Source organism: Schistocerca americana, chromosome 2 (genome assembly GCF_021461395.2).
Source record: "Schistocerca americana isolate TAMUIC-IGC-003095 chromosome 2, iqSchAmer2.1, whole genome shotgun sequence".
NCBI lineage: Eukaryota > Metazoa > Arthropoda > Insecta > Orthoptera > Acrididae > Schistocerca > Schistocerca americana.
This window is the reverse complement of record NC_060120.1, coordinates 721,823,621-721,849,303: the sequence shown is the minus strand read 5'-3', so window position 1 is coordinate 721,849,303 and position 25,683 is coordinate 721,823,621. Positions and strand designations below refer to the sequence as shown.

The 25,683-nt window shown below is 44.0% G+C and overlaps 1 protein-coding gene across 1 annotated transcript in view; it reads right to left on the bottom strand.

Moving 5' to 3' along the window:
- The window catches only part of LOC124594377 (adenylate cyclase type 3), a 686,894-nt gene that overhangs the window by 155,549 nt on the left and 505,662 nt on the right, over window positions 1-25,683 (bottom strand). The window contains exon 11 of the mRNA XM_047132746.1: window positions 17,500-17,587. Within this exon, the coding sequence (XP_046988702.1) occupies window positions 17,500-17,587 (88 nt within the window). The remainder of the gene's footprint in view (window positions 1-17,499; window positions 17,588-25,683) is intronic.

Sequence of the window (25,683 nt, the reverse complement as noted above, 5' to 3'; positions counted from 1 at the left end):
AAATTGACTTCAAGGATGCTGCGTATATGGCAGAAGAAGGTTGGGTTACTGTCAGTGACACTTCACTAGCATCTACATCTACAAATGCATGGATACTCTGAAGACAACACTTAAGTGCCTGGCAGAGGGTTCATCGAACCACCTTCACAATAATTCTCTATTATCCCAATCTCGAGCAGCGCACGGGGAAAACTAATACCTTTAACTTTCCGTGAAAGCACTGATTTCCCTTATTTTATTATGATGATCGTTTCCCCTAGTAGGTCTACGTCAACAAAATATTTTCGAGTTGGGAAGAGAAAGTTCGTGATTGAAATTTCGCGAGAATATCCCATCGCAACGAGAAACGCCATTCTTTTAATGATGTCCACCCCAGATTAGTGTATCATGTCGGTGACGCTCTCTCCCATATTTCTCGATTTATCGATAATACAAAACGTGCTGCCTTTCTTTGAAGTCGCTCGATGTGCTCCATTAACCTTATCTGGTAAGGAGCACACACCGCGAAGCAGTACTCCCAAAGAGGACGGACAAGTGTAGGCAGTCGCTTTAGAAGATCTGTTGCATCATGTAAGTGTTCTGCCAATAAAACGCAGTCTTTGGTTGGCCTTTCCCATAACATTTTCTATGTGTTACTTCAAATTTAAGTTCTTCGTAATTGAAATTTTTAGGTTTTTAGTTGAATTTAGATTTGACTGCTTTATCGTGTAACCGAAGAAAACGGATTCCTTTTAGCACTGATGTGGATGACGTCACGCCTTTCATTATCTAGGATCAATGTCTCGCACCAAACAATATCTTTTGTAAATCGCTTTGAAATTTGTTTTGATCTTCTGATGACTTCACTAAACGATAAACGACAGATTCATCTGCAAACAACCCAAGACGAGTGTTGAGATTGTCTCCTAAATCGTTTCTATAAATAAAGAACAGTAGAGGACCTATAACACTATCTTGGGGAACGCCAGAAATCTCTTCTGTTTTACTCGATGACTTTCCATCAGTTGATTTGGAATAAGCTCCTTCCTTCAGGTGACTATCTATGCACCTGAGAAGCAACCAAACAACCAATTTTCTGTTGAAATGGTTGGGTAGGTAAAGAATCTACAACATTTGAAGAATACGACCAGGATAATATTCAAGACCGCCTTGAATGTGATGCTGATGCCCTGGCTATCAAGTATTGACGGACAACGAAATAATTGTCACTGTAATCTACGGCCAAAGCCTTTACGACGACGTGGAAAAGCGACCATGCAGTGAGGAAGTTTTTCACTAGCATGAGGCGGCTGTCAAGTGGTTAGAAGAACAAAAAGAATGTTTGCTTTCCAGTTGATGGCTTTGAAATGTTTGTAAGATTTAGCGGCAAGAAAACAGTGTCATAACTCTGAAGCAGAAACAGATTTCAGATTTATTATCACGGCCGTCATATCAAGTGCCGAGGATGTTGACCCTTAGCGTTGCTACAAGCTATATACCGAGGTGACGTAAGTCACAGGATAGCCATGTGCACACAGATGGCGTAGCACTGCGTACACAAGGTGTAAAAGGGCAGTGCACTGCAAGAGCTGTCATTTGCACTCGGGTGATTCATGTGGAAAGGTTTTTGGCCGCACGACGGGAATTAACAGACTGTCAACGTGGAATGATAATTGGAGGTGGACGCAAGGGACATTCCATTTCGGAAATCGTTAGGGAGTTCAATATTTCGAGATGCACATTGCCAGGGGTGTGCCGAGAACACCAAATTTCAGGCATTACCTCTCACAACGGACAACTTAGTGGCCGACGGCCTTCACTTAACGACCGACAGAGCAGCGTTGCGTAGAGTTGTCAGTGCTAACAGATAAGCAAAATTGCGTGAAAGAACCACAGAAATCAGTTTGGGACATCCACTGTCACTTGAAAGACCGATATTACTATATCTCTCATAAACGTATTTGGCACTGTTTTCCTGGATATTGTTATTAAACGTGAACGAGTAACGCTTTTCTTATAATTATTCTGCTTCCTTTAAATATAGGTTGGAAGCATTTTACATCGCTGAGGTGAAGAAGTCAGTAAATTAAATCAATGCTAAATAATAATTACGCCTCTACAGCCCACAGGCCCTTCCACTCCACAGCTTACGTTGCTTCTTAAATTACCGTTATATTTAAATACCAACATAAATTAGACATAAGACAAATTTACTCTCCCTGGTCTCTTCAACTACACACCCAGTTCACTCGACATCTGTGAAAATAACATACTGCAGCTACTCTCGTACCGTCCTATTATTTGCTCAGTACTGCTGCTTCGATAACCAGACTAAATGTTACTTGAAGACTTAGTGAAAGCACGTAACGCAGTGTCTTCGTCACTTCTGTGGGCATCTACTTGTTGATTCTTCTTAATACCATTCCATTTCTTAGCTTACCTACGAATCTAATTTCTAACCATTTCCATGAACTAAGGTGTATTTTTCCTTCCTTGCATTTCCACAGACCCACATTTCAGTTTAACACACCTCAAAGCTCGAAATATTCATCTCTGAAACGTCTTCTCTTGACCTTGACCAGTGATTTGAAACGTCCTGGCAGATTAAAACTGTGTGCCGAACCGAGATTTGAACTCGGGAGCTGCACCTTTCGCGGACAAGTGTTCTACAACTGACCAATCCTCACAGCTTTGCCTCCGCAGTATCTCATCTCCTACGTTCCAAACTTCACAAAAGCTCTCCTGCGAAACTTGCAGCATTTGTACTTCTGGAAGGAGTTATACCGTGGAGAGTTCGAGTCTCGATCCGGCACACAGGTTTAATCTGCCAGGGAGTTTAATATCAGTGCACAGTCCACTGCAGTGGGAAAGGTGTCAGTTTCGAAACATTCCCCAGGCTGTGGATAAGCTTTGTCGCAGCAGTGTCATAGTCCTGAAAGTTTCGCAGGAGAACTTCTGTGAAGTCTGGAACGTAGGAGATGGGGTACTGGCGGAAGTAAAGCTGTGAGGACGAGTCGCGAATCGTGCTCGTGTAGCTTAATTGGTGGAACACTTGTCAGCGAAAGGCAAAGGTCCTGAATTCAGATCTCTGTCCGGCACATAGTTTTAATCTGTGGGAAAGTTTAATTTCAGCGTAAATTTCGCTGCAGAGTGAGAAGTTTCATCCTGAAGTTTGGTATAATTCCACTGAAATTGCTGTCTTTTTCCATAAATGAGAGATCGACTGCGACTAATTGACGTCTCTCAAATCGACTGCATTAGATGAAAACTCCTTTGTAACTACAAGTTAAAATTCTGTGTAGTAAAAATTGGCTCTGATGAAGTATAGCACACTTTCAGCCCATACATAAAATCGGTCTTTCAGCCCATGCATAAAGTCGCTTGAAATTATCCTTCTGCTTCCATACTGAGCTTTATACAGGGTGACAATTATCGAATTATCGAACGTAAATTAGTTATAGATATTCGGATTTTGGTTATGACATGTTCGGCATGCATGCCACCATTGATTATAATGTGACGCAGACGAATAGCGAAATTTTGCATGACCGCTGAAGTGTCGGGACATTGATGCTGTCGATGACCTCCTGAATGGTTGTTTTCAGCTCAGCAATGGTTTTGGTATTACTACTGTACACCTTGTATTTAATATAGCAGCTCAACAAGGAATCATGTGTGTTCAGATCCGGTGAATACCAGTGGCCTCTGGGTACACCAGAGCCAGAATGCGGTCCGCAAAATGCTCCTCCAGTACATCAAACACTCTCCTGCTTCGATTGGGTCGAGCTCTGTCTTGCATGAACCACTTCTTGTGGAAATCAGGGTCACTTTGATAATGGGGATGAAGTCCTTTCCCGAAACCTCAACGTACCGTTCGGTAGTCACCGTGCCATCAAGGAATATCACACCGACTATTCTGTGACAGGACATTGCACGCCACACAGTCACCCATTGAGGGTAAAAAGACTTCTCGATCGTGAAATGCTGGTTATCAGTCCCTCAAATGTATCAATTTTGCTTATTGACGAACCCATCCAAATGAAAGTGGGCTTTGTCGCTAACCCAAACCATCATGTACATACTAATTCCCATTATGCCCATCGGCCAACCGTGTAGTTTGAGCGTCTTAACGCAAACCGTTCAGAAGTTTTGACGATTTTATTTCATATATTTCAATAATTGTCATCCGGTAACTGTATTTACTTTTGTCATTCTCTGACATTAGTGATTAACGTTGTCAGTTTACGTAACAATCACGATTGTTCATTTTAGGGTAACTTAGCTCTAAGAATACGACGATGTGTCATGATTGTGACACACCGAACAGCATTTGAGATTGATCTGAAGATGGCTCGCCAGTGAGCCGAAACCGGCAATCAGTAAAGAAATATTTGCGATCTTGTTGTAGGATTTTTATCCACACACAGATAATTACTTAATCAGTTTTGTTCGTGTGGTTCAAGTCGTCTTTTACAAATTACTTTCGTCTATACTTACATACACCGAGAGTCGCTTTGCATAGTGACTTAACAGGTTGTGTCGGGGATAGCTTCCACGAACGAAGTATGCAAAGCCCGATGTCGAAGCATGGCTCATCTTAGTTTTAACACTTCTTAAAAAAAAAAAAAAAAAAAAAAAAAAAAAAAAAAAAAAAAAAAAAAAAAAAAAAAATTTAAAGAATTGACGTATTTAAAACGAAACAAACGGTCAAAATATCTTGATTCTAATAATAAATTTCATTTAAAATTACAGGTATTGAATCAAAAGATCGATACACATTCATCGACAAGTCTGCTGATACTTCTCTAGCGAAAATCCAATGTACGTTTAGTAATCATCACATCAAACAGAATCTTTTGATATACATGTCAGTAACATCGTTTGATTTTTATTTCGCCATTTTTAGTGATTTTACGTTTTGTATGATTTAGCCCTTTTACCAATTTCAATACGATTCTGAAAGTATAGTCCAAATATAATTTGCCTGTGAACGGAACCGGCGGGCTGCATGGGTCCCTGAATACTGTTTCGCTCCACTGAATCGGAAAATTGGCCTTCGGTGTAATTGAAAATTATGCGAATCTTAATTTGTGTGAATGATGGACTGGGGAAAACTGGAAAAGAAGAGACTCGAAACGAGCTCCCACAGAAGGATGCTGAAAATTAGACAGGCTAAACAAATAAGAAATGAGGACTTTCTGCGTAGAAGAGACGAGAAAAGGAACTTACGGAGGAAATTGACAACAAGCGGGGACGCGATGTTATGTGCTAAGATATCAGAGAATAATTTCCATGGTAATGGAGGGATCAGTAGAGGGTAAAAGCTGTATGGGAAGGCAGAGATTAGAACATATCCCCAAGTGAGTGAGGATGTTGAGTGCAACTGCTATACAAGACATGAATTCGGTGCGGCTCGTATCAAACTAGTCAGAAAACTGATGACACCCTACTCCTCCTCCCGTCTCAGAATAGTAGAACACGTCGTAATTCTGACGTAGGGCTTGTTTGTCGCTATGAGAATGACGTTAGAAGCTCAGAAGCCACCAAAGCAAAAGGAGCAGTCGCGGAAGAAGGTGGGCAGTTGTGTGGACAATTTCTGTAGAGCGTTGACTTAGTTAGGACAGCGATTCTGGTTTTTAGAATTATTAAATAATTTGTTGGCAATGCTGACTAATCCAGTCTAAGAAGTCTTTGTTTTTGAACTGAACAGTAATAGAAGAACGTTACTAGAAAGTTTTATACAACCAAGCTCACCTAAAAAAAATCTGTGGACTTGCACCCCTAGACGACTAACAACCAAAAGATAGGTTTTTTGACGGGAGCTGTGGACTAGAGACTCTGACGATGAGGAAGCATAACTAGATCTCAACATGACATTTAAGTTTTTGGAGAACGGTTTGATTTTAAATACTGGTGTTTCATCCTCCCGACTTTTCTTTGGCCGGCGTGTGTCATCTTTCTTACACCAAAATAATAATGAAAATAGTTAAGCTTAGTCGAGAAAAATGAAATACAAAAATAAAAGGAAGTGTGCAATTACTGTAAATGAATGCCATTTTTTTCTAGAAATCTGAAAGTGTGCTATATGTGAAGGAAAGGAGCTCCTCTGCTTTTAATAAGCATGTGATTGAAAGTTAACCAAATAGCTTTCCTCGTGAAATTTGTAAAATAATGCCGCAAAAACATCATTTGGACACCATTCCTCTAGGGATTACTCGGACACCTTTAAACAGGTCTTGCACACGCGGAAGTCTCTGTAGTGTTGAAGACGTAATATCTACATTTGCGTCTATATGGATACTCTGCAAATCACGTCTATGTGTCTGGCAGAGGGTTCACCGGACCACCTTCGCAAATTTTCTATTTTTCCAATCTCGTATAGCGCGCAAAGAACGAAAACATGTGTCTTTTCGTACGAACTCTGATGTCCCTTACTTTATCATGGTGCTCGTTTCTCCCTATGTAGGTCGGCGACAACAAAATATTTTCGAATTTGGTGGAGAAAGTTGGTGATTGGAATTTCGTGAGAAGTTTGCTCCGTAACGAAAAACTCCTTTGTTTCAATGACATCCACCACAAATCCTGCATCATTTCAGTAGCACTCTCTCCCCTATTTCGCGATAATACTAAACGTGTTGCCCTGCTTTGAAATTTTTCGACGTACTCCGTCCATTCTAAGGATACCACACTACGCAGGAGTATTCTAAAAGTGCACGGACAAGCGTATTGTAGGCAGTCTCCTTAGTAGATCGATTACATTTTCTAAGTGTCCTACCAATAAAATGCAATCTTTGATTAGTCTTCCCCACAACATTTTCTATGTGTTCCTTCCAATTTAAGTTATTCGTAATTGTACATCCTAGATATTTAGTTGAATTTACGGCCTTTAGATTTGACTGATTTATCGTGTAACCGAAGTTTAACGAACATATAGCGGAAAGGTCGGGGAAAAAGGCCAGTGTTCACTCTGTCTGCTTGCCGGGGGGTCTCATCCGAGATGTGGAGGAGGCCCTGCCGGCGGCGATAGAGAGCACTGGGTGCACCCGACTGCAAATTGTTGCTCATGTCGGCACCAATGACTCCTGCCGTCTGAGTTCAGAGGTCATCCTCAGTTTGTACAGGCGGTTGGCGGAATTGGTGAAGGCGGAAAGCCTCGCTCGCGGGGTGGAATCAGAGCTAACTATTTGTTGTATCGTTCCCAGAACCGATCGCGGTCATCTGGTTTGGAGCCGAGTGGAAGGCTTAAACCAGTGGCTCAGACGATTCTGCGGAGATCTGGGGTGCAAATTTCTCTACCTCCGCTATCGGGTGGAGAAATGTAGAGTCCCCCTGAATAGGTCAGGCGTGCACTACACGCCGGAAGCGGCTACAAGGGTAGCGGAGTACGTGTGGAGTGCACATGGGGTTTTTTTAGGTTAGAGAATTCCCTCCCTAGGCCCGACAAGACGCCTCCTGAGACGCGGCGAGGTAGGAGTAGCCAAAATGCAACAGGGAATAACAATATTAATGTGCTAATAGTAAACTGCAGGAGCGTCTATAGAAAGGTCCCAGAACTGCTCTCATTAATAAACGGTCACAACGCCCATATAGTACTAGGGACAGAAAGTTGGCTGAAACCAGACGTAAACAGTAATGAAATCCTAAACTCAGATTGGAATGTATACCGCAGAGACAGGCTGGACAGTGAAGGGGGAGGCGTGTTTATAGCGATAAGAAGTGCTATTGTATCGAAGGAAATTGACGGAGGTCCGAAATGTGAAATGATTTGGGTGAAGGTCACGGTTAAAGCAGGCTCAGACATGGTAATTGGATGTCTCTATAGGCCCCCTGGCTCAGCAGCTGTTGTGGCTGAGCACCTGAAGGATAATTTGGAAAATATTTCGAGTAGATTTCCCCACCATGTTATAGTTCTGGGTGGAGATTTTAATTTGCCGGATGTAGACTGGGAGACTCAAACATTCATAACGGGTGGCAGGGACAAAGATTCCAGTGAAATTTTTTTAAGTGCTTTATCTGAAAACTACCTTGAGCAGTTAAACAGAGAACCGACTCGTGGCGATAACACATTAGACCTTCTGGTGACAAACAGACCCGAACTATTTGAAACAGTTAACGCAGAACAGGGAATCAGCGATCATAAAGCGGTTACGGCATCGATGATTTCAGCCGTAAATAGAAATATTAAAAAAGGTTGGAAGATTTTTCTGTTTAGCAAAAGTGACAAAAAGCAGATTACATAGTACCTGACGGCTCAACACAAAAGTTTTGTCTCAAGTACAGATAGTGTTGAGGATCAGTGGACAAATTTCAAAACCATCGTACAATATGCGTTAGATGAGTATGTGCCAAGCAAGATCGTAACAGATGGAAAAGAGCCACTGTGGTACAACAACCGAGTTAGAAAACTGCTGCGGAAGCAATGTGAACTTCACAGCAAACGTAAACATAGCCAAAGCCTTGGACACAAACAAAAATTACGCGAAGCGAAATGTAGTGTGAGGAGGGCTATGCGAGAGGCGTTCAATGAATTCGAAAGTAAAGTTCTATGTACTGACTTGGCAGAAAATCCTAAGAAATTTTGGTGTTATGTCAAAGCGGTAGGTGGATCAGAACAAAATGTCCAGACACTCTGTGACCAAAATGGTACTGAAACAGAGGATAACAGACTAAAGGCGGATATACTAAATGTCTTTTTCCAAAGCTGTTTCACAGAGGAAGACTGCACTGTAGTTCCTTCTCTAGATTGTCGTACAGATGACAAAATGGTAGATATCGAAATAGACGACAGAGGGATAGAGAAACAATTAAAATCGCTCAAAAGAGGAAAGGCCGCTGGACCTGATGGGATACCAGTTCGATTTTACACAGAGTACGAGAAGGAACTTGCCCCACTTCTTGCACCGGTGTACCGTAGGTCTCTAGAAGCGCGTAGCGTTCCAAAGGATTGGAAAAGGGCACAGGTCATCCCCGTTTTCAAGAAGGGACGTCGAACAGGTGTGCAGAACTATAGACCTATATCTCTAACGTCGATCAGTTGTAGAATTTTGGAACACGTATTATGTTAGAGTATAATGACTTTTCTGGAGACTAGAAATCTACTCTGCAGGAATCAGCATGGGTTTCGAAAAAGACGGTCGTGTGAAACCCAGCTCACGCTATTCGTCCACGAGACTCAGAGGGCTATAGACACGGGTTCACAGGTAGGAGCCGTGTTTCTTGACTTCCGCAAGGCGTTCGATACAGTTCCCCACAGTCGTTTAATGAACAAAGTAAGAGCATATGGACTATCAGACCAATTGTGTGATTGGATTGAAGAGTTCCTAGATAACAGAACGCAGCATGCTATTCTCAATGGAGAGAAATCCTCCGAAGTAGGAGTGATTTCAGGTGTGCCACAGGGGAGTGACATAGGACCGTTGCTATTCACAATATACATAAATAACCTTGTGGATGACATCGGAAGTTCACTGAGGCTTTTTCCAGATCATGCTGTGGTGTATCGGGAGGTTGTAACAATGGAAAATTGAACTGAAATGCAGGAGGATCTGCAGCGAATTGACGCATGGTGCAGGGAATGGCAACTGAATCTCAATGTAGACAATGTGCTGCGGATACATAGAAAGATAGATGGCTTATAATTTAGCTACAAAATAGCAGGTCAGCAGCTGGAAACAGTTAATTCCATAAATTATCTGGGAGTGCGCATTAGGAGTGATTTAAAATGGAATGATCATATAACGTTGATCGTCGGTAAAGCAGATGCCAGACTGAGATTCATTGGAAGAATCCGAAGGAAATGCAATCCGAAAACAAAGGAAGTAGGTTACAGTACGCTTGTTCGCCGACTGCTTGAATACTGCTCAGCTGTGTGGGATCCGTACCAGATAGGGTTGATAGAAGAGATAGAGAAGATCCAACGGAGAGCAGCACGCTTCGTCACAGGATCATTTAGTAATAGCGAATGCGTTACGGAGATGATAGATAAACTCCAGTGGAAGACTCTGTAGGAGAGACGCTTAGTAGCTCGGTACGGGCTTTTGTTAAAGTTTCGAGAACATACCTTCACCGAAGAGTCAAGCAGTATATTGCTCCCTCCTACGTATATCTCGCGAAGAGACCATGAGGATAAAATCAGAGAGATTAGAGCCCACACAGAAGCATACCGACAATCCTTCTTTCCACGAACAATACGAGACTGGAATAGAAGCGAGAACCGATAGAGGTATTCAGGGTACCCTCCGCCACACACCGTCAGGTGGCTTGTGGAGTATGGATGTAGATGTAGATTCTTTTTATTACTCATCTGGATGACCTCACATTTTTCGTTATTTAGGGTCAACTGCCAATTTTTGCAACATACATATATTTTTTCTAAATCGTTTTGCAATTTTTTTGCTCTTCGACGACAGCGTCATCTGCAAACACCCTAAGACGGCTGCTCAGATTGTCTCCCAAACCGTTTATGCAGATAAAAAACGGCAAAGGGCCTATAACACTAACTTGTAGAACGCCAGAAGTCACTTCTGTCTTACTCGAAGACCTTCCGTGAGTTACTAAAAATTGTGACCTCTCTGATAGGAAATCACGAATCCAGTCACGTATCTGAGACGATTTTCCATAAGCACTCAATTTTGCTACAAGCGGCCTGTGTGGTAGTGTCAAAAGCTTTCCGGAAATCCAGAAATACAGAATCAATTTGAAATCCCTTGTCAATAGCACTCAACACTTCATGCGAGTAAAGAGGTAGTTGTATTTTACAAGGACGATGTTTACTAAATCCGTGTTGACTATGTGTCAATATACAGTTTTCTTCGAGGTAATTCACAATGTTCGAACACAATATATGTTCTAAAATCCTGCTGCATATCGACGTTAATGATATGGGCCTGTAATTTAGTGGATTACTCCTACTACCTTTCTCGAAAATTGGTGTGACCTGTGCAACTTTCCAGTCCTTGGGTACGGATCTTTCGTCGAGCGAACGGTTGTATATGATAGTTAAGTATGGAGCTAATGCATCAGCATACTCGGAAAGGAACCTAATTGGTATACAGTCTGGACCAGAAGACTTGCTTTTATTAAGTGATTTAAGTTGCTTCACTACACCGAGGATATTTACTTCTACGTCACTCATGTTGGCAACTGTTCTTGAATCGAATCCTGGAATATTTACTTCGTCTTCTTTTGTGAAGGCATTTCGGAAGGCTTTGTTTAGTAACTCTGCCTTGGCAGCAATGTCTTCGATAGTATCTCCATTGCTATCTCGCAGCCGAGCAGTCTAAGGCGCTGCTGTCATGGACTGTGTGGCCGGTCCCGGCGGAGGTTAGAGTCCTCCCTCGGGCATGGGTGTGTGTGTTTGTCCTTAGGATAATTTAGGTTAAGTAGTGTGTAAGCTTAGGGACTGATGACCTTAGCAGTTAAGTCCCATAGATTTCACACACATGTGAACATTTTGAGCTATCGCGGAGAGAAGGCACAGGTTGTGTCTTGCCGCAAGCATACTTCAAATACGAGCAGAATCTCTTTGGACTTTCTGCCAAGTTTCAAGACAAAGTTTCGTTGTGGAAACTATTATAAGCATCTCGCATTGAAGTCCGAGCTAAATTTCGAGCTTCTGTAAAAGATCGCCAATCGTGGAGAATTTGCGTCTGTTTAAATGTGGAATATTTTTTTCGTTGTTGCTGCAACAATATTCTGATCCGTTTTGTGTTCCAAGGAGGATCAGCTCCGTCGTTTGTTAATTTATTTGGTAGAATTCTTTCAATTGTTGCCAATAAGTGGAGACTGTCTTTCAGGAAAGCGTCAAGTGAATTTTTATCTACTTTTTTGAACAAATATAATTTTCTTTTATTTTTGGAGGATTTGGGGGCTATAATATTCAGTCTCGCTACGACAACTCTGTGTTCACTAATTCCTGTATCCGTTTTGGTGCTCGTTATTAACTCAGGATTATTTGTTACTAGTAAGTCAAGTGTGTTTTCACAACCGTTTACTATTCGCGTGGGTTCGTGAACTAACTGCTCGAAATAATTTTCAGAGAATGCGTTTAGCATAATTTCTGACGATGTTTTATGTGAACCTCCGGAATTAAACATGTATTTTAGCCAACATATTGAGGGAAAATTACAGTCACCACCAACTACACTCCTGGAAATTGAAATAAGAACACCGTGAATTCATTGTCCCAGGAAGGGGAAACTTTATTGACACATTCCTGGGGTCAGATACATCACATGATCACACTGACAGAACCACAGGCACATAGACACAGGCAACAGAGCATGCACAATGTCGGCACTAGTACAGTGTATATCCACCTTTCGCAGCAATGCAGGCTGCTATTCTCCCATGGAGACGATCGTAGAGATGCTGGATGTAGTCCTGTGGAACGGCTTGCCATGCCATTTCCACCTGGCGCCTCAGTTGGACCAGCGTTCGTGCTGGACGCGCAAACCGCGTGAGACGACGCTTCATCCAGTCCCAAACATGCTCAATGGGGGACAGATCCGGAGATCTTGCTGGCCAGGGTAGTTGACTTACACCTTCTAGAGCACGTTGGGTGGCACGGGATACATGCGGACGTGCATTGTCCTGTTGGAACAGCAAGTTCCCTTGGCGGTCTAGGAATGGTAGAACGATGGGTTCGATGACGGTTTGGATGTACCGTGCACAATTCAGTGTCCCCTCGACGATCACCAGTGGTGTACGGCCAGTGTAGGAGATCGCTCCCCACACCATGATGCCGGGTGTTAGCCCTGTGTGCCTCGGTCGTATGCAGTCCTGATTGTGGCGCTCACCTGCACGGCGCCAAACACGCATACGACCATCATTGGCACCAAGGCAGATGCGACTCTCATCGCTGAAGACGACACGTCTCCATTCGTCCCTCCATTCACGCCTGTCGCGACACCACTGGAGGCGGGCTGCACGATGTTGGGGCGTGAGCGGAAGACGGCCTAACGGTGTGCGGGACCGTAGCCCAGCTTCATGGAGACGGTTGCGAATGGTCCTCGCCGATACCCCAGGAGCAACAGTGTCCCTAATTTGCTGGGAAGTGGCGGTGCGGTCCCCTACGGCACTGCGTAGGATCCTACGGTCTTGGCGTGCATCCGTGCGTCGCTGCGGTCCGGTCCCAGGTCGACGGGCACGTGCACCTTCCGCCGACCACTGGCGACAACATCGATGTACTGTGGAGACCTCACGCCCCACGTGTTGAGCAATTCGGCGGTACGTCCACCCGGCCTCCCGCATGCCCACTATACGCCCTCGCTCAAAGTCCGTCAACTGCACATACGGTTCACGTCCACGCTGTCGCAGCATGCTACCAGTGTTAAAGACTGCGATGGAGCTCCGTATGCCACGGCAAACTGGCTGACACTGACGGCGGCGGTGCACAAATGCTGCGCAGCTAGCGCCATTCGACGGCCAACACCGCGGTTCCTGGTGTGTCCGCTGTGCCGTGCGTGTGATCATTGTTTGTACAGCCCTCTCGCAGTGTCCGGAGCAAGTATGGTGGGTCTGACACACCGGTGTCAATGTGTTCTTTTTTCCATTTCCAGGAGTGTATAATTGTAGGAGTCGGGTACGTGCTTGAAATTAAACTCAAGTTTTCTTTGAACATTTTAGCAATTGTATCATCTGAATTGGGAAATCGGTAAAAGGATCCAATTATTACTCTATTCCAGTTGGCAACAATGACCTCTGACCACATTAACTCAGAGGACTTACATACTTCAATTTCGCGACAAGATAAACTACTTCTCCCGTAGTGCTCACAGCCATTTGAAGATAAACTACTTCTAACAGAAACAAACACGCAACCGCCAACCGTGTTTAGCCTATCTTTTCGGAACACCGTTTGGTTCTTTGTAAAAATTTTGCCTGATTTTAACTCTGGCTTTAGCCAGCTTTCAGTGCCTATATGGATTTGAGCATCAGTGCTTTCTATTAGTGCTTGGAGCTCTGGTACTTTCCCAACACAGCTACAACCATTTAGAACTGTTATATCGATGGTTCCTGTATCTACGTTTTTCCTGTGTTCGTCCTGCACCCTTTGTGACTGAAGACCTTCGTGTATTTTCCCGAGACCCTCTAACCTAAAAAACCGTCCAGTCCACGCCACACAGCCCCTGCTATCCTTGTAGTCGCCTCCTTCTTATAGTGGACTCCTGACCAATTCAGGTAAACCCGAAACCCAACCACCCCATGGCGCAAGTCGAGGAATCTGCAGCCCACACCGTCACAGAACCATCTGAGCCTCTGATTCAGACCCTCCACTCGACTCAGTACCAGAGATCTGCAGTCGGTCCTGTCGACTATGATACAAATGGTGAGCTCTGCCTTCACCTCGCAGGCAAGACTGGCAGCCTTTACCACTCCTGTTAGCTGCTCGAAACCAGAGAGAATCTTTTCTGATCCAAAGTGACACACATCATTGGTACCGACGTGAGCCACCACCTACAGTTGGCTGCACCGTGTGGTCTTCATGACATCGTGACATCCATGTCTGGAATGACTCCACCCAGTATGCACACAGAGTGTACATTGGTTTTCTTCCCATTCTTGGCAGCCATGTCCCTAAGGGGCACCATTACGCGCCTAACGTTGGAGCTCCCAACGATCAACAATCCCACCCTCTGTGATTGCCCGGATGTTTCATGCTTAGAGGTTTCCTCTGAAACAGGACGGGTGCAGGCATCTGGCTCAGCGACAGCGTCAGCCACAGACAGCACCTGGAACCTGTTAGTTAGACTAACCGGGGAGGCCTTACTTGCGGCCCACTGGGAAGTCCTTCACCACGTGCAACGTCCCAGGGCAACCTCCCACTCGATCACAGGTGAGAGGTTAACCTCAATGAGAGCAGTAACTGGGCTGGCCACTGGTGAGGACCTATCAGAGGACTCGGCCGTATTGGACGTCTGTTGGATCCCCACAGCCGGCCCACAACAGTGGTGCCCATCTAATGCAGCCTTAAGCTGTGTAACCGAAGCAATCACAACCTGGAGCTGAGAGCGAAGTGTCACCAATTCTGCTTGCATCCACACACGACCATCACAGTTCCTATCCATACTGAAGACCGTGGAAAACTAAACTACCCATGTAATCGGACTATCTATCGGCACGTGCTGCAGAATTCTACTGCAGATGCTGACGAAAACGCAGGAGCTGACCCGAGAAACTATATAAATTAGATTAATATGCAGAGATTCAAAAACCTAGCTACCGAAGCACTCAGGTGAAACTGTATAATTCGCCCCTGATTACATAAGAATCTTCCATTTCAAAGCATTTGCGACGATCCTGTCTGACAGTATACTACCAACTGTCTTGCCGACGTTGCGTTTCGGAGGTTTAGAGTGTAATGTCGTTTTCTTCAGTTACTATCCATTTTTTACAATCTGAAGATGACAGCTAAGTCTGTCGAAACTGGTGTTTTAAATAAAGAGACATTTATGCCATCTTGGCTTTAGAATGTTTTTAGCTAAAATATTTAATTGATGAGAGATAGTTAGATAACTTCTCGAATGGCGCCGTGATCAAGAAGTAGATTTTTCTCGATTGATAAGTAGAACGTTCAGACCATTGTTTACAGAGACATTGTGATTGTGTTGAGAAATAGTGTCATGTATTTGCGACACTTTTCAGTGTGTTGCAGCATTCAATAAAAGTTATTTCACCTGCCACAATAATGTGCAAATTACTTTTTGAAGTCACCTTGAAGAGTAAAGATTAAGTTCAAAAGTCAAAGAGTAAATATCTCTTTCAAAAAGTAAATGATTTTGCCTAATTCGTGTTGCAGTCTTTAAATCAATATATGCATTGTACTACACACATATAAAGTAACCTGTGTTCCTACTCAGAGTTCAAGTTATCTCCATGTCAAATTTCATTAAGATCGTTTCAATGGTGTAGTCGTGAAAACTTAACAGACAGAATTACTTTCGCATTTACACTGAAACGCCAAAGAAACTGGTACACCTGCCTAACATCGTGTAGTGCTCCCGTGACTACCCAGAAGTGCCGCAAAAAGACGTGGCATGTAGTCGACTAATGTCTGAAGTAGTCCTGGAGGGAACTGACACCATGAATCCTGCAGGCTGTCCATAAATTCGTAAGAGTACGAGGGGGCTGAGGTCCCTGCCGAACAGCTCGTTGCAAGGCATCCCAGATATGCTCTATAATGTTCATGTCTGGTAAGTTTGCTGGCCAGCGGAAGAGTTTAAACTCAGAAGAGTGGTCCTGGAGCCACTCTGTAGCAAATCTGGACGTGTGGATGTCGCATTGTCCTCTGGAATTGGCGAAGTACGTCGGAATGCACAATGGAGGTGAATGGATGCAGGTGATCAGACAGAAGGCTTACGGAAGTGTCACCCGTCAGAGTCGTAGCTAGACGTATCAGGGGTCCCATATCACTCCAACTACACGTGCCCCACACCATTACAGAGTCTCCACCAGTTTGAACATTCCCCTGCTGACTTGCAAGATCCATGGATTCATGAGGTTGTCTCCATATCTGCACATGTTCATCCGCTCGATACAATTTGAAAAGAGACTCGCCCGACCAGGCAACATGTTTGCAGTCACTAACAGTCCAATGTCGGTGTTGACGGGTCCAGGCGAGGCGTAAACCTTTGTGTCGTGCAGTCATCAAGGGTACACGAGTGGGCTTTCGGCTCCGAAAGCCCATATCGATGATGCTTCGTTGAATGGTTCGCAGGCTGACAATTGGTGTGGCTCAGTATTGAAACCTGCAGCAATTTGAGGATGGGTTGCACTTCTGTCACGTTGAACGATTCTCTTCAGTCGTCGTTGGTCCCGTTCTTGCAGGATCTTTTTCCGGCCACAGCAATGTCGGAGATTTGATGTTTTATCGGATTCCTGATACTCACGCTACACTCGTGAAACGGTCGTATGAAAAAATCTCCACTTAATCGCTGCCTCTGAGATGCTGTGTCCCATCGCTTGTGCACTGACTATAACTACAGTTTCAGACAGACTTAAATCTTGATAACCTGCCATTGTAGCAACAGTAACCGATGTAACAACTGCTCCAGACACATGCTGTCTTATGTAGGCGTTGCCGACCGTAGTGCCGTATTCTGTCTGTGTATTTGAATACGCATGCCTATACTAGTTTGTTTGGCGCTTCCGTGTATAATATTGGTATGTGAGTATGGATATTCCCGGGTTCGATTCCCGGCGGGGTCAGGGATTTTCTCTGCCTCGTGATGACTGGGTGTTGTGTGATGTCCTTAGGTTAGTTAGGTTTAAGTAGTTCTAAGTTCTAGGGGACTAATGACCATAGCTGTTAAGTCCCATAGTGCTCAGAGCCATTTGAACCATTTGAGTATGGATAGGAAAGAAAACGACACCACAGTTGAGCATTTCACACGTGACGTCTCTGAAAAGAGTAAATGTTAGTGTGAATGCGGTGTAGGGGCTGCTGAGCGCAAGTGAGGGCACCAACGTGTTGACAGCCATTCGATTCTGATATCTGTAGGCGCAGAACTGCGTACTTACCGAGGGGAAGAACTCCGCGACGGACACGAGCGCCAATGCCAGCAGCAGCAGCACGGCGACGCCGGCGAGACACACGCTCAACACGTCCCTGAAAATGCCACCGTCCGTGAGTGTGAATCGTGCTTACGTAGTGACAATATGCGCTGACCTCTTTTATGCAGGCTATTTGAACAAGAATCAGCACAATAGAGTAATAGCGAAATTTGGGCAAATAACTCACAAAATAGGTGTATATTACATCAGTTGAAAGCAAATTACTTTTATGTGTAATTCTGCAGGCTATCGTGACCGTTGTCATTGAAGTTAAAATCTTCTGTGTTATTAGGCCGCATCATATTTCTACTAAAATGACCGACGTTTCCACCTCTCTGCTGGAATCTTCCTCAGGATCTTATGGTGTCCATTACCGCTAGAACACTGTCAGAGACGAGTGTCGCGTCCTCTTATAAAGGGGAGTTTTCTCGCGTTCGTGCTGGAGAAGTGATAGTATTGGTTAAAATTCTTATGGCTACCATTGGTAGGCCATATTCATAGGCTAATATTCCCGCTCTGATGCAGAATAAGGGGCGTTGTTGGCTGATCCCCTGTAGATACCATTGCCGGCCCATCGTCATTGGATAGAAAGGCGCTATTCCACAGTTACACTAGAAAAGTGGTATTGGTTGAAATTCCAGCTGCTACTATGGGTTGGTCGTCATCATTGGCTGGATTCGAAACGGACAGAGCAAGAGAGGGGGACTGTTTACCCAAAATATTATTGTCCGCTGAAGTGACTTACAGCGCGTTGTTTACGTCGCTCGCACACCACGGCCGAGTATTCACTTCCCTGATGGCGAGGAGCCACGATGCCGGAAGCCTGTAGCCGTCCTCTCTATTGAACGTACATGCATTCTTGGAAATTCCTACCGCTTCTCGGACTTTGCTTCTATATATGTTTGTTTCCGTAGACAGTGCACGTACGTTATTAAAATCGATATCAGAGTCACAGATCTCATGATGTTCCGCTATTGCCGATTTTGCGCTTTGTTTCAGCCACATGTGTCGTTCGAGTTCATTTATGCGTTCCTTAACAGCTCTTCCCGTTTCACCTATATACACTTCACCGCAGCTACATGTCACCTGATAGACGCCTGCATTGTGGAGGCAACCAGGTGCATCCGTTTTCCGTCGGAAAAATCTTTTATTTTGTTTTGACTAAAAAACATGTCTGAATACCATTTTTCTTTATGAATTCTTCTTATGCAGTCAGTCAGCCTAGAAACGAACGGTAACCTAACGGAGTTATAAGGCGGTTCCTCAAGATTTTAACTTCAAATTATTTTTATCTTTGTTTACATTGGATGGCAGATATTCAGTCCGAAATCAAATCGTTATCGAACCAAATGCTATGTCGAATGTCATTTAGAAATCCGTAACTCCGTTACTTGATTCTTGTCTATGGTATAATTGGACATACGTTAATGAAGCACAATAAGAAAGAAAAGAAAATGTACAAGTGTGAGACGTTATATGACCGTGCAACTGTTCCAGATGTGTACGTGGATTTCTGCAATTGTGATTTATCACTTTTCTTCTGTTGAAAAATGGGCACCATAGCTAAAAATTTGTGACCTCCAGGGATATCTGTATTAAGAAAGTTAATCTTGGCAATATGGAGTAAGTATCGGTTGGAAATCCAAGCTGAGTCAAAGAAGTGGATAAAAACAACTTTGTTGGTCTACCAACATTCCGTACATATTTTGAAGGCCCCAGCATTGGATCATGGATCCCTGTTTTATTAATGGGTTCTAAATACATTCAAGTATCTCGAGTTCTGCAGTTATTGGCAGATATCTCATTGGGCATAAGGCAGTCAGTGTGGTACCAACATAATGGGTGTCCCTTCTGTTCAGCACATGTATAGGTTCAAATGGCTCTGAGCACTATGGGACTTAACATCTGTGGTCATCAGTCCCCTTGAACTTAGAACTACGTAAACCTAACTAACCTAATGACATCACACACATCCATGCCCGAGGCAGGATTCGAACCTGCGACCGTAGCAGTCTCGTGGTTCCGGACTGAGCGCCTAGAACCGCTAGACCACCGCGGCCGGCCACATGTAGAGACAGACGCATTTAGAGCGTTCAGGAAAATATAGAAAAATGTAAGTTAATGCGAGTAATTAGGAAATGCAAACCCATAAAGTTCAAAAATAGCATTAAATAGTGTCTTGCTTGACAGAGTCATTTCTTTTAAATATCTGGGCGCTACATTGCACAGCGAATTCAAATGGAACGAGCATTTGAGGATTATGGTAGGAAAGGCTAACGGTAGACTTCGGTTTATTGGGATGCTTCTAGCAAACTGTGGTTCATCTGTAAAGGACACCGTCTATAGAACGCTAGTGCAACCTGTTCGTGAGTAATGCTCGAGTGTTTGGGACCTGTAACACGTCGGATTAAAGGAAGACATCGAAACAATTCATGGGCAGACTGCTAAATTTGTTACCGGTAGGTCCGAACAACACGAAGTGTTACGGAGATGATTCGGGAACCAAAATGGGAGTACCTGGAGGGAAGGTGACGTACTCTTCGACGAGCACTATTGAGAAAATTTAGGGAACCGGCATCTGAAGCTGACTGCCGAATGACTCTGTTGCCTGTAACATACACCGCGCGTAAGGACCACGAAGATGAGATAAGCGAAATTAGGGCTCGTGCGGAGCCATAGAGACAGTCTTTTTCCGTCGTTCTGTTTGCGAGAGTAACAGGAAAGGAAATGGTTAGTAGTAGTACAGGGTGCCCTTCACCGCGCCGTAAGGTGGATTGCGGAATAATCAATGTAGTTGTCTCTCAAAACAGTCTGCGCACTAGCAAAATTTAGCACTTCTATACTTTTATCTGTGGCGAAAATTAAAACTGGAGGTCTTTGAGGAAATGCCTTATTACACGGACCAATGCTTCCGTTAACTCCAGATGTCATTCAACGTGCCGTATTGTTTCTCCAGGATCACTGTATAGCGCGTACCTCGAGATCAACATTTTGAGCATCTGATATGACAGCCGTTATAGTAAATACAAGAACCGTACCTGAGTAACGTGTTTGCTTGAATTTGGTATGACAGGACAGATGTTGCGAAACGTCTTCTCCTGACGGCGGGACAGTGGTTTGTAAAGCTGTTAACTTAATATTATTTGATCAAGTCCCATACATGTAACGTCGCTGAATTTTCCGTGGATGCCTCTTGCAAATGCCACAGAAAAAGGTATACAGTGCCATTAAAAAGAAATTATAAACGAAAGAAATTACTTGCGAACGTCAGGAATACAGCCATATCACCCGCTATAACTTGAGGAAGACCGTACCTCGATATATTTAGTCATCCTGCGTATACTTGGGGTGGCCTGTCGCAGCTACTTCATCCTGCGTAACCCACACGTCATTGGCCAGTGCAGTTGTATATGGCGACGGTGCGTTTTCCCTAATAATCTGTTTCACTCAAACGAAAGTTGTTATTTCGATGCTTTATAATAGATATCCTCTTCTCAATTATATTGGCATGATTTTCTGTCCTTTTCTTTCCTTCAGACTCGCGTATGAGTCCCATTCTAGTCGTGACTTCCTATTAAATGTATGTTCCAAAGGGCACCTACGCAACTGAAAACTAGTAGCGTTCATGACAGTCAGAGAACTGTGGCAGTCAGTTTGCATATTAAAATCGGATAGCTGGCACACTGGAGATTGTTTCGGCCCCACTACGTGCATTACGTCAAGATCTAATAAAATCGGTAATTTTTTGTATAGAAGACTGTGGGTTGTTGTGTTATAATGGTTGAACTACGTGTTTGTATTGGTAGCACTGTCAAAAACAGCATCGTATGGTTTCATAGTGTAAACACGCGTTGTATGTCGAAGTGCTAACATTATTCTGACGAAAAGTGACGAATAGATTGGTAAATCTCTCAAAAGTGAAGTATGACGCCAAAACGAAGTGTTTTTAAGAAACGTGGGTTTCACGTTAATAGATTTTCGAATGAAGGGAAAAATTGTGTTCAACATATGGCGTGTGAAGTTACAGAAAATGAAATACAGGCAAACTCGTCTGTATCTAGAGAAACACCCACTAGCGCTTCGAAGATATAAAATAAAACGTTGTCATTCACAGTTTTCTCAAAACGAAAGTGATGTAAATGGTATGTTAAGTTACATTCTGATAAATTTACACATCCTAACAAGAGTGTTAGGTGAATGTGTGTGTTGTAAAATATGTGGGGAGCCAGTTAGTTTACATGAAGACAGTGAAGTATCAAATTGACTAGCTAGGAGACTTTCCATTAATTGTGCCAGTTGTGAATATACTCATTCATTTTCGAATTCCGGTAAGTGTAAAGATAATTATTTTGATGTAAATGGTAGGTAGTTTTATGGATTGAGAGCTATTGGCAAAGGACACTCTGCAGGGGAAACAATGTGTGCCATGATGAATATGTCACACCCACCTTGTAAAATCGACAAGTATGCAGGGTTTTATTGGAGCTGCTGTGGAATCTGTTACACGTGAGTCAATGAACGGTGGTGCAAACGAAGCTGTTGAAATAAAAGATGGTATGACTGACATACCAGTAGCTTTTGGTGGCACTTGGCAGAAGCACGGCTACAGTTCTAAGAATTCTGTTGCTATGGTGACCAGTGTGGATTCCGGAAAGGTAACAGATTTCCAGATTTTAACCAGCGATTGTTATAAGTGTAAATCAGGGACTGAAGAAGGGCATATCTGTGACAGAAATCATGAAGGAACAGGTGGTGGTATGGAGGCCTCTGCAGCTATTGAAATTTTTAGTCGATCTGTGAACGAAAGGGGAGTGTGTTACACTAAGTTCTTAGGTGATTGAGACTCAAAAGCATATAACAGTGTAGTAGCTGCTCAGCCTTATGGTGCGAAGATTATCACAAAACTGGAATGTGTCCAGAAGAGGATGCGCACTAGGTTGAGGAAGTTGATACAAAGTTTGAGAGACAAGGAACTTTCTATTGGTAAAACCATAAGAGGCAGGTTGACAGCAGCATTATGGGATGGCCATTACAAATAATACTGTGGATATGTTGAAAATGAAGAAGGCAGTATGGGCTACCTTCTTCCACAGACTGCTGAAAAACCAGTACGCCACCATTGCCCTCCTGGACCTGATTCATGGTGCAATTACCGCAATGCCCAGTACTCAAACAGTTCATACAGCCATAAACATTCAATTCCAGCAGAAGTCATGGATATATCTATTTACAGAGACCTGGCAAAATGTGAATTACTGAAGAAGTGTCTGCATGGCCAGACTCAAAATCTCAATGAGCCATTCAGTGGACTCGCTTACCAAAAAATGTTTTTGTTGCAATGAAGACAATAAAGTGAGGGGTCAGTGACGCTGTTATTGCTTTTGATGATGGAAACATTGGTAGGGTGAAAGTGCTACAGCATATGCGAATTAATCCTGGAGCAAACTGCATCAGAGAATTTGAAGAGATGGACAAGGTTTGCATTGATAAAGAAGAGTGTGCAGCACAGTTGGCCACTAAGGAGTCCTGAAAGAAAAAAAGAAAAAAAAATTGGAAAAAGATCAGGAAGATGATATACAGTATAGTGTACGGTGCTCCTGAGTGACTAAAAATAAATTTTTTTTTTTTTTGCAAATATTAAGCAGTGGGGCAACCAAAGAGGCCATTTTCTAGGATGGCCTACGGCTGTGTGTCTGAGAAGGACTGTGTGATTACTATTGAGGTTCTAATAATTGTACCACAATGGTCTGTATCTACCCTGCCTAAAATCGTAGTAACGATGCGCACATCGTACACCATTAGGCATAAATACAAATTCTCTGTATGCTTCTCTAAATTGCTCTATCAATTGTTCCAAATTAGGTTTATAAAACCAAAGCTCCTCCAACACAATAACAGCAACAGAATAATTAATTTTATTTCCATAAAATGTTAATGCCAAATCGTCGATTCGTTGCTGCGAAGTAGGAACAAGGAAGGCGAGGCGAAGGTCGTCTGGATAGTTCCTGATATGGTCCCAGTTTCCATAAAAAAATTCCAACGCAGACATTAGCTGTAAATAATAAACTTTATTTAGAAAGTAACTGTACCTTTCCTTTTACAGAAGGTCATATACACTCTGTTGCGAACTACAAATGTAACATACACTCCTGGAAATTGAAATAAGAACACCGTGAATTCATTGTCCCAGGAAGGGGAAACTTTATTGACACATTCCTGGGGTCAGATACATCACATGATCACACTGACAGAACCACAGGCACATAGACACAGGCAACAGAGCATGCACAATGTCGGCACTAGTACAGTGTATATCCACCTTTCGCAGCAATGCAGGCTGCTATTCTCCCATGGAGACGATCGTAGAGATGCTGGATGTAGTCCTGTGGAACGGCTTGCCATGCCATTTCCACCTGGCGCCTCAGTTGGACCAGCGTTCGTGCTGGACGTGCAGACCGCGTGAGACGACGCTTCATCCAGTCCCAAACATGCTCAATGGGGGACAGATCCGGAGATCTTGCTGGCCAGGGTAGTTGACTTACACCTTCTAGAGCACGTTGGGTGGCACGGGATACATGCGGACGTGCATTGTCCTGTTGGAACAGCAAGTTCCCTTGCCGGTCTAGGAATGGTAGAACGATGGGTTCGATGACGGTTTGGATGTACCGTGCACTATTCAGTGTCCCCTCGACGATCACCAGTGGTGTACGGCCAGTGTAGGAGATCGCTCCCCACACCATGATGCCGGGTGTTGGCCCTGTGTGCCTCGGTCGTATGCAGTCCTGATTGTGGCGCTCACCTGCACGGCGCCAAACACGCATACGACCATCATTGGCACCAAGGCAGAAGCGACCCTCATCGCTGAAGACGACACGTCTCCATTCGTCCCTCCATTCACGCCTGTCGCGACACCACTGGAAGCGGGTTGCACGATGTTGGGGCGTGAGCGGAAGACAGCCTAACGGTGTGCGGGACCGTAGCCCAGCTTCATGGAGACGGTTGCGAATGGTCCTCGCCGATACCCCAGGAGCAACAGTGTCCCTAATTTGCTGGGAAGTGGCGGTGCGGTCCCCTACGGCACTGCGTAGGATCCTACGGTCTTGGCGTGCATCCGTGCGTCGCTGCGGTCCGGTCCCAGGTCGACGGGCACGTGCACCTTCCGCCGACCACTGGCGACAACATCGATGTACTGTGGAGACCTCACGCCCCACGTGTTGAGCAATTCGGCGGTACGTCCACCCGGCCTCCCGCATGCCCACTATACGCCCTCGCTCAAAGTCCGTCAACTGCACATACGGTTCACGTCCACGCTGTCGCGGCATGCTACCAGTGTTAAAGACTGCGATGGAGCTCCGTATGCCACGGCAAACTGGCTGACACTGACGGCGGCGGTGCACAAATGCTGCGCAGCTAGCGCCATTCGACGGCCACCACCGCGGTTCCTGGTGTGTCCGCTGTGCCGTGCGTGTGATCATTGCTTGTACAGCCCTCTCGCAGTGTCCGGAGCAAGTATGGTGGGTCTGACACACCGGTGTCAATGTGTTCTTTTTTCCATTTCCAGGAGTGTATTTAACCTCACTCTGTACAACATCATTCTTTGCAGGTTCATCACCAGCTATTTCCAACCCGATATAAAGCGGATTAACACCTTGGAACAGTTTGTTCTTACATTTACAAAGATTTTCTAAATCAGGCCATCCCTTTACTTTACTTATATCAGCACTTGTCTCTTGCTTGCAATACGTAACAAATTTAAATCGATTACGTCTACTATATTTCCTCCAAGGAACACCGGCTGATTTATCGGGCCTTAAACTAAATGGACCTAACTTATTACTACATGCTAAACGTACTTTCTCCAAGGCACCCTGATCTTCAAATATTTTTTTGTTAGCTCTGTCATCAAGTGTTAATCGCTCTACCCTAACATTAATTCTATAAACATACGTTACAATCTCGTTAATAATTACAGAGTCATATTTATTTGCAAAGAACTTAAATTCATCAGTAATGTCATAGTGTTTCAGTGTAGTAAAATTATGGGCATTTTCGTCATATTTCTCAGTGGCTACCATTTTTCCGTATTCAAAACGAACACCATCAGATTGTATGTATTCTGTACGCCACTTGCACATTCGACCAAAATACGGC